Source organism: Xiphias gladius, chromosome 4 (genome assembly GCF_016859285.1).
Source record: "Xiphias gladius isolate SHS-SW01 ecotype Sanya breed wild chromosome 4, ASM1685928v1, whole genome shotgun sequence".
Classification (NCBI taxonomy): Eukaryota; Metazoa; Chordata; class Actinopteri; order Istiophoriformes; family Xiphiidae; genus Xiphias; species Xiphias gladius.
In genome coordinates this window covers 10,313,293-10,323,399 of record NC_053403.1, presented here as the reverse complement: position 1 = coordinate 10,323,399, position 10,107 = coordinate 10,313,293, and the positions used below count along the sequence as shown (strand labels likewise).

Genomic DNA, 10,107 nt, shown 5'->3' with positions numbered 1-10,107 from the left:
ATGCCAGACCATGTGAATTGATACATTTAATCCCTTCACTATGGTAAAAGGGGTTCAAGCATGGTCATATAGTCTAAGGGGTCAGGCAGTTGTTGCAAGTGTGTTTCTGTTAAACCCCCATGATTGAATCTATTTTCTGAGGCACCTCTGACACTCATCTGGACCACAACAATGCCCCCTTTCTCCTCTCCGCCTCACGCTTGGCTGGCCCCTCTGAATACGGCCTGGGGCGAAATAATCCATACCCCTGAACCCCCACACCGTATCGCATGCGTAGAAACGCACACATGAATACACATGTGGGCTCTTAAATGGTCACACGCGTGGAGGCTCACTGAGAGGTACGCGTAGCCTCTCGCAGAACTTACAAGCACACAGCTGCAGCCATGAGCCTGAGCAAACACCCACACATGATGTGCTCACGTTCACACAGAGGAGCAAAGTTAAAAGACCCGTGCAAGAGGGGTGGCGGACGATACACATTACATATGTAGGAGCGACGCTTGAACATCTTCCAGAGGATGGTGAATAAAACTCAGAAAACCTAGAATTACAATGCTGCCCCTATGTGGACACATTGAAGAAATACGCAAACTTTGCTCCACGTATTTTCTACTCCACGCTTAAAATTAGTGCCAAACCACTGCTGCTTTTTTTTTTTTTTTTGCATTAATGAGCATAATTTGAGTTTCATTTTAACAGAACCTGTTGCCTGTAACAGTTATGTGTGGAAGTCTACCTGTTAAACCAGCGTTAAATAAAATCCGACACACAACAATGTGGGATGAAATATGACCAGGTCGTGCGTATTACACACATGTAACGGTTGTAATGTATGGGGAGCATCTAGCTGAAGTTAATTTGCAGCCTCTGTCCTCGGCTACACACGCTATTGAATGGACGTGTGTTTGTTTGATGTCTGGGAAGTACATTGCAAAACCTCTACAGCAATGACTGCTCATCTGCCCAGTGTGAAACCAGTTTGAGAACATGGCTTTTAAAATGAGGGTACATAACGTCTGACACATAGAGGACTAAGTTTATTTCACTGTGAATGAGCATGATGGATTCTTTTTAGGCTGTGAGACTATATATACAGGTGACAGATAATTGTGTACTGTATAATGTCTAATTACTCAACAGATGTATTTATAATTAAGAGGTTTAAGGAAAAAAATATTATGAATTAGTATGACTGTCACATTTGCGTGTGTGCATTCATACATTTGGTCCGTAAAATACTTCTGCAAGCCCCTGGCAATTTTTTTATTTTTTATTTTTTAAGTTGATTTAATTAAGTTCATCATGGAAAAGTGGAAAGATGCCCTTGGGTTGCAGAAATCCCTCAGGTGCCGCCCGTCACACCAAGTAAAGTTTCTTTGCGAATTGCTGATAAGCGGCATTCAGAGTTCAGGTCTAAAATAGCAACATCATGACCATCATCACAGTGAGTGAATATAGTTTCTGTGAGGTGGGCAGAACCGATGTGGTCTGGACAGGATCCATGCTTCACACATAATCTAACTTATCTTCAGCCTGCACGTGGAAACAACCCAGACGCTCACAGAACGACCACAGAAACGAGTAAGAGTTCATTTTCTTATTGTTGAGATCTAGGAAATTTTATCTTCAAATGTGTGTGTTTTTGTTCAATAATAGGTCCACTAGTCCATAATTTTGTAGTTTTTCGTTTAACTTGCTCTATTCTGCTTGTAGCTATCAATAAGTCATGCTGCTTTTTGCTTTCGTGAAGACCTAGGTCTTTTTGCTTTTGCTTTCTTTCCTTTTTCTTTCTTTCTATTTTGCCAAGTTAAAGCTTTTTTTGTTTTTGTTTTTATTTTGCTATTGTAGCTATTGTTTTCCCCTTTTGTACCTCTGAAACAAATGTAGGCTCCCCTCTTTATTTATTTAATTGTTGTAAAGTAAAACAAGACAACCATATTCTCATTAAACTTGTTACCTGAGTTGGTCTTTTACGACAAAATAATTGCTGCAAGTAATTTATTACGTTATTTGATTTTCTCAAGGGTTTTTACTGTTATTGAATTCTGTATGTCCTAATTTTTTTTTTTTTTAAATCTCCTGATGCAGCAAATATTTACACCGCTCTATTTACCTCTCCGAAGGAGGCTAGTTTCTCCTTGACGCTGGCCTCCCCAGAGCAAGTTGTTTTGGATGATAAGGGATTGGGGCTGGTGAGGTCACCATTTAGACCCCTTATCTGTACAGCCATTTAAAGGGTAGGCGCTTTTGCAGGCTTTTATCGTGCTTTTAAACATGTGGGATTTCGCCTTGGCTTCGGTGTATTATCTCATTTGACTGTTTCATTCTATGATGTGAGGGAAGGAAAAATGTTGGAATATGCTGTTGGAAAATGCAGCTGTCAAACATGTTAGAGAATAAGGTCTTCATAACTGTGTCTTTATATTTCAGGAAATGTTATGATTTCTAGCTTTTATTTACAAATAGAATATCGTCTGTTTATTGAAGTATTTATTGAACATCAGTAAATTTTGTTCAAAATCAGGCATATGAGCCTCTCATTTAAGTTCCCTTGGGATATCATCAACTATATAATAAGAATACGAGTATTTAACTATAACAGTTTATCTCCAACACACTTTTCATGAAAAAAGATGTAATCTTGGTATGATTGCTTGTAAACATCAACTAAGTTGTACTAACTTTACTATAATTTACTGAAACTAAAATCTCAATTTACACATTCCACATTTTCTACATTTTCCAAACATTTCCATTGGCTACTACCTGAGCCATATTTCATTAGCACGTCAAAATGTCCTATCAGGAAACTGACTCTTTCGTTTTAACAGCTGAACAATTCTTCTGACTTGAGACATTGCATTCTCGGTCCCATCTTTAGCTGGATGACAGGCAGCTCTGGTGGTTTTTCTCAGCATAGCATCCCTTACCAAAGGAACCATCAGAGGGCAGCGTCTCAAAGTCCTCTTACAAAAACTCCCTCCATATTCAGGATCCAGCATAAAGACTTGTACAGAGCTACGTCCTTGATCGAGCAGACCATTTAATTTACCATCCAACTATCTGTGTAGGCTACTGACACAAGATACCGGAAGAAGTGAGAGTGACTGTGAAATATTTTTCCATTACATTGATTCGGGAGAGACAATTTAAAATTACAGGACCAGAGTTTGATTGCTTTTTCCCTACTTAGGTTTGTGGTGCAGTGAATAAAGACAGACCTGCTTCACTTCTTCGCATTCACAAGAGTTTGGCCCGAAACACCCAGTGAAAAGTGTATCACTAGAGCAACACCTGAGGAAAAGGGGGACTGAAAGGCAGATTAGATCAGACAGAGAATAGGCGATTATAGTATGCATATGAGTGTGTGCATGTGAGTGTCAAGGCCACCCACAGACGACTTCACGAGGACACGCTTAATCTGTGTACTCAGACAGACACGACAGCCAGTAGGTTTGGGAGGAGGGAAGAACCACATAATCTGATGTCCCGCCTGCCGCTCACCCGAGCCAGCAATGGTCTGGACCGGGGATTTCCTCGGGTTAGCTGCCCTAACTGGATTATAGGACAACGCGTCGGTGAAAGGGCACCTGGGCACACACACACATATAGCTATGCGCGCACACACACACTGTACACACAGGCGCACAAGCGGGAGAAGATTAGTCAGAAGTGCATATTTCACCCCCTGTAAGGAGCTTAAACTCCTTACCAGCTGAGAAACAGTGTGGAGCAGCTCTAAATTTTCGACATTTCTCAGTGTTTTTCTCAAAATATTTGAATTTTCTCTAGCCTTTAACCTTTTCACAGTCCTTGCCTGCAGCTAAATGGTTCCCTTTTCTTCCAGATATCTGTTTTACTGAAGTCTGACTTGAGAATCAAGTGGCTGAGAGCTGCTACACCAGGAGGATGGAGACAGGCTCAAAGGCAGACCCAGAGGCTGAGGCCCAGGTCCCAGACAACAGCGAGGTCGGGAGTCTGGACACCTCTGGGTTTGAGGTTACCGCCGACCGCCTGGAGCAGCTGATGAAGAGCATGGAGGTGCTGTTGTCGGACGTGGAGCAGCTGCGGAGCCACTGCAGTCACCAGGCCACCGAGCTGATGCGTGCGGCGGTGGACCTGAGGCAGCAGCAGGAGGAGCTGAAGGAGAGCTACTCTGAGCTGTCCCGAGAAATGCAGGAGATCATAGAAACAGTGGATGACCTGTTCGAAACCAAGAGTGCCTTTGAGGTCAAGGAGAAGCAAGTACAGAAACTGAACCGGCAGCTTTGAGGGACAGAGAGGGGCTGACAGACTTATTTTTCTCATCGCGGAGAAAAACAAGACTGTGGGGGTTGGTTTCGGACTGAGATGTGTGAGTGAAAATTTGGAAGGGATGGGTGATGCGGAGGTATTCATGGCTTTGAAACAATGTTTTAATGAGACTCCTGAATGGCATTATATAAACTTGTTGTTGTGCAAATTGTGATTTTTAGGTTTATATCTGACAACCACTTTCACTGAAAAGAACTGGGTAAAATGCATGACTCTGTATCACTATGCTAAGTCCAGTAACATAATACATTACAACAACACCTCAAAAATAACCATAAAGCTTAATCATCACCTTTCTGGCATAGTTTTCATAAAAACTGGAACATTATGAGCTTAACAGAGGTACAGTTTGCTGCATTGCTTTCATACTAGATGACCATGTGCTGCTGTCTTAAGCAGCGGCGATGACAAGCCCTCACAGAGGTTCAACCTGTTTTGCGTGTTAAAAAAAAATAATTTACTCTCACTTCTGCTCTCATCAAAAAATTTTTTCTGCAAACCCACTAATTATTTTTCCCATCACTCAGGCGTTCTGTGTTCATAGGTAAGGCTAAAGTATATATTCTACCCTCGTCGGCCTGGACGGGTCCTTCAGTTTGCTGAAATTGCGGCACAGGAATGTTGCGCTCCGCTGATTCCCGGTGGTAAATCTTCCATATTCTCTTCCCGTCCGGCCATGCTCCGCTGTGGTTTCGGACGAAAACAAACCTAAATAGAGCCTGAGGGCCATGTTTATCTCCCACCAGCACCTCGGCTGTGACTGACTCGTCTGTATTTAGTGGTTATGAGGTGCGCGAAAGGGACAATCCGTGGCCAGCACTATGAAGAAAAATCAATCACTCTTTTACCCTACATCACAATTTATTGGGTTTCTTCTGTAATAACTTTATGAATATTATTGCTTTCACATTTAAAATTCATGCATTAAACCATTAAATTATGTCTGCTCAAACACCCTCTTCTTGTTCTTCTTCCCTACAGTGCAATGTACCGAACAACGATTTCATTTAAATTTTTGCACAAGGACAGCAAAATAAAAAGGGTTGTGCAAAAACTGCCAAAACAAAACAGCACTATGGTCCAAGGGTCTTAACTGGAAGCAGTCTACCCCAAATTGGGAAAGAACAGCTTATAGTCATTGTCAAAAAAAAGAAAAAAGACATCAAAATCTTTTGGGAAAAAAAGCCCGTCTTTCTCTGTGCGGTTGAAACCTGACACTTTACAGGAGAAGATATGAAGCTGGTTGTCAGTAACAACCTTCACTACTGTGGTGCATGTCCCTCTGGACTGCTGGTCGACCTGCTGGGGAATTCATTTCTCAAAGGCAAGACAAGACAGGATGTCATCAGATTTGTTATTGGCATATTTCAACTGTCCAGGTGAATCCCTTTGCACATTTAAGGCATGTAGTAAACATTAGCCGAGAAATCACCAGTGGTGTCATGGCATTTAGGTTTCGTCTGATTCACATATTGTACACGTGTTAATGGACTAATTGCACATACATGATTTGTTTTAAATAGAAGTACTTGCACTGAAAGTTGACTTATTTAGTTGCTATCCTTACCAGTAGTCCTGCAGTGGCTTCTGGTGAACATGAACATCCTGCTAGTCCTGGGTCTCCTGCAGCTGCTGGCTGGACCTGCCCCCACCGCGAGTCTCGCTTTTAACAGTATTAATAATATTGCACCATTTGCGTGCACATGTCAGTATGATGGAAATCACAAAGAGTGCTAAGTACAGTGTGTCCAACATCTCAACATATTAAAGCCAGATATATAATTTCTGACACGTGCCAGCGGTCAGGCTGTTGTCAGGCTATGTAAAAGAGCAGGTTTAGACACGCTATGCATCCTGCAGGGGATGATTTGTGGCTAAATTTCCCCCAATTCTATTTCGGTGTCTCTAGCATGTCCTCAGTGTGTGTCAGTGGTTGGTGGATGGCCTATGATACGGCGTGTGAGAGCACTAAGTGTTCCAGCAGCTGAGCGAGTAGGAGTTTTACCGCTTCTTTCAGCTGTCACAGCCGACCCACGATTACTGGGGGGAGTTTGGAGCCTCTGGGCCCTGCAGCCGCACCTGTGGCACAGGATGTGGCAATGAGAACCAGGAGATGTATCACCTCAAGGTAGGACATAGAGTCATAGGTTGTTAGAATGGGATGAGAGTCCCTTGGATTTGAAAAGTATTACAATAATTATTGTTTTAATGATCTTTTCAAAAATGTTTTATATCTGTCACCCTCCCTTATCTTCCTTTGCCTTTTTATTTTTAGTTACAACTGTATTTTGCCTAAAAGATCATTTTATAAGCACATGATATGCATTTATATGTTTTAGACATGACCAATAAAGCCAAATGCATTTAACAAAAAAAGAGAGATATCTGGCCCGCGTGCACACGTCTTTTCTCTCTCTGGCAGGACAGATGGAGGACATAACTGCATTGGATCCTCTAAGACCTTCCGAAGCTGCAATACACATGTCGGCCCACAACTTGCAATAATGTCTCCTAAATATATATTAATAATCCAGCATTTTGTGTCATTGTATAAATGTCCAATTGGATCCAGGAACTTCAGGGAGGAGCAGGGCTCCCAGTTTGACATACTGGACTTTCAGGGCAAGCATCACTCATGGGTACCTTATTATGGAGGTATAAGAACCACTGATTATACTGTACAGTCACACTGTCTGAATCTAGGCAAAATAGTGCTTTTAAATAACTCTTAAGAGTTTTATTTAACCACTTTGGATTACGAATTACACAAAAGTTAACCTGAACTGACAGACACAAATAGTGAGTGACATTACAGTGGTTGTCTTCTTTTTCTCACCCTCGCTGTATTGCACAAGGAAACCCCGGCACATTCGGCTCCGAGCGGGACAAACTCCATACGCATAATCCTTCACAGATAATACCTGTCACAGGGTGGTGACTACTGTGTCTGTAATATTCCAGCGTCCAATCCATGTGAGCTGAACTGTGTCCCAAGAGGCGAGAACTTCTTCTACCGACACGGACCTGCAGTGGTAGATGGGACACCTTGCTACGGGGGCCGCACTGACATCTGTGTGGACGGCATCTCCAGGGTGAGAGCAGAACTGATATTCTGCAGTTAACATTTAAAAATGATAGATTTATAGAATATCAGTGTCTGTTTTTTTTCTATCATTTTTTTAAGCTTTTATTTATCCATGCTTATCCATGCTTGGGCAATTTATCAAATTGCCCAAGCATGCTGGTTTTGCATCTCGCACACACCCACGCAGCCGGTCTCCACGGAGAGTGCTCGGCCACCTGGCAACGGAGGGCATGCCGTACCGCAGCGTGGAGTGCCGGGCCTCGGGACCCCAGCGAGCCCCCGTGTGGTGCGAGAGTCTCACTGCGTCACCCAGCAACCTTCAGGGGCCACAGGGTCAGCAGGCCGGCAAACGTGCGTCCGAGTACGGGACCTCAAGCTTCGGCGTGGTTTGTGTCTTACAGCAGAGAACTTAAATTTGACATTTTGATCATCATATAGACAGGCACGTTGTTTCTGGCAACGGAATGGGAGGGAGTTAAAGGTCTAACAAAAACAGACCTCTACAACATTTATCCTTTGAAGCACTGTAAAAAATACAACAAAATAGTACCAATCAGTGTCCCCTTTTTGCTGTGTTTTGCACTGTCCAAGAGTGGTGGAAAGACACAAGGTCTATCGTCCATGTTGTTAAATCTTGAAAATTTGGCTGTGAACAACTGCTTTGACATAGAGGCTACTAATGGTCTTGGTTTTATTTATCTGTGATCATTATGTTGAGGAATGAAGACAGGATTTGAACACCTTGTCGCATAATGACGGTCAGTGTCCGGTGACCTGTGGAGAAGGCTGGCAGACGAGGGAGGTGATCCGTGTGGGACTGGGAGGTGAACATCTGGCTGACCGTACCTGCAGCGGACTGGCGCGACCTCCTTCTGTCAAGGCCTGCCGCAGGGCTGCCCGCCACACGCACATTACCTGGCATGTGACTGCCTACGGACTGGTAACTGAAGAGGATAAAGAGGTGTTTTGTACTGCAAAGAAGACTCACAAATCTCTTCTATCTCCACATTATTATTCTGCCTCTCTTCTCTTGTGTCTGCAGTGCACTAGAAGCTGTGGTGGTGGTGTGCGGGAGAGGAGGGTTGGCTGTTTTGATACAGATTTGAACCCCTACCCCGAGGCCCGGTGTGGATTAGCCAGCAGACCCGTCTCTGTTGAGGCATGCAACTCACAGCCATGCCCTGGAGCGCAGAGTCAGCCAAATCTGAACACCCTTTTGATTATTTATGCTTGTTCATATTTAATGAATGCAGTTTCTCCTTTGTGGTCCCAAGTGTACAGGATCCAAGGGCACATGAAAGCACCATGAGAGGATTTGTGCCCCATGTTCCGGGAGACTCTTCAGGTATGTAGAACATGAGGAGGATGTAATATTATTCTCTTTCTTTGCACGTTTGAACATGCAATTATTTTATATGTGTATACGTGTAGCCAAAACAGTAGTAAAGAAGATGTGCAAAGAATTAAAAAAAAAAAGAATGGGTACCCACTTATTTGAACTTTGTTATCACCAAAAGAGATTATTTATGAATGAAAGCGTCCTAAGGCAATAAAGAAAACCTGCCCTTACAGTATGTTGTTATTGTACCTGTCTAGAGCATGACTACACCGGTTTCTCATTTATTTAATGTGTCTTATTCACAAACACAGAAGCCCAAACTCTTTCTATACCACCTCACGTCTGAAGGCCATATTTAGGGTCTAAAATAAATGATCCAGCCAAACTACAAACCAAAAGGCTTAACTTATATTTTGTGCATGGCCTGTACAGTAGCGGTATTTTTTGATCACGTCTGTGCCTGTGTTTACTTGCTTTAGTTTCCAGGCCACAGACAAACATTGCCTACGAGCCCTACCCTCCTGTGGTTGGCCCTCACTGTGCACAGTCATTTTATGGCTGCTGTCCCGATTGGCCATACCTCTGCCACCGGACCCAGGAGCGAGGGCTGCTTCCAAGCTGACTGTGTTCGCACCAGGTCATGCTGCTTCCCGGATCCCATCCTTGTAACCGATATTTGACAAAAATGATGATTTGATGAATTGATGATTGGCTTGTTGGCTCAATAGAAAGCGTTCCCACATTGAATAAAAAGAATCCCTCCTCTTTAGGTATGGCTGTTGTTTGGATGGGACGACTCCAGCTCAACGATTTGGAAGGGCTGGATGTCCCGAGTACCAGACAACAGTGGTAGGAATCACATGTGTTCCTCATCTTGTTTCAATAAACTCATTAAAGCTGTTAAATAATGCAGATTTATTAAAGGGGCACTCCACTGATTTTACAAATCAAAGCTCAGTTTGCTCTTTATGGAAAGTGCTACCTAGCCTTTAAAAGAAGCCTTATCAAGTCTTTCAGAGACTGAAGCTTCGGCAAAGTACAAATTTATAAAAGAAAACCTGCTTTATCAACTGAGTGTGTTGAGTTTGAAAGATGTGGGTGTTTACCAAGCTGGGTGGGTCTAATGAAAGATGTTCTTGCGTTATGGGAAATGTGAGATCAAGTGTTTTTTGGGGGCTTGAACCCTACTCATGACTAAAACTCATGATATGTATTTTGGCCTCTGCTGCAAAAATTGTGATAGTCATTTTTAAAATCTGTTTGTCACAGGTTCTCCAACTGCAGCACAACACTAAATCATTGGAATACCCCTTTAATTTCAAATTATTTTTAAAATAGACCAAAGCATCTAAATTGGGGCTCTTTT

The 10,107-nt window shown here is 42.8% G+C and overlaps 1 protein-coding gene across 1 annotated transcript; it reads left to right on the top strand.

Moving 5' to 3' along the window:
* The first annotated feature begins 5,913 nt into the window (after positions 1-5,913).
* On the top strand, positions 5,914-9,363 carry paplnb (papilin b, proteoglycan-like sulfated glycoprotein). Its single transcript, XM_040125964.1, is given in 11 exon segments — positions 5,914-5,970; positions 6,335-6,409; positions 6,411-6,445; positions 6,740-6,801; positions 6,871-6,972; positions 7,279-7,409; positions 7,555-7,788; positions 8,166-8,342; positions 8,445-8,597; positions 8,669-8,747; positions 9,221-9,363. Coding segments are annotated over 11 exon segments (1,248 nt in total).
* The last annotated feature ends 744 nt before the right edge of the window (positions 9,364-10,107 follow it).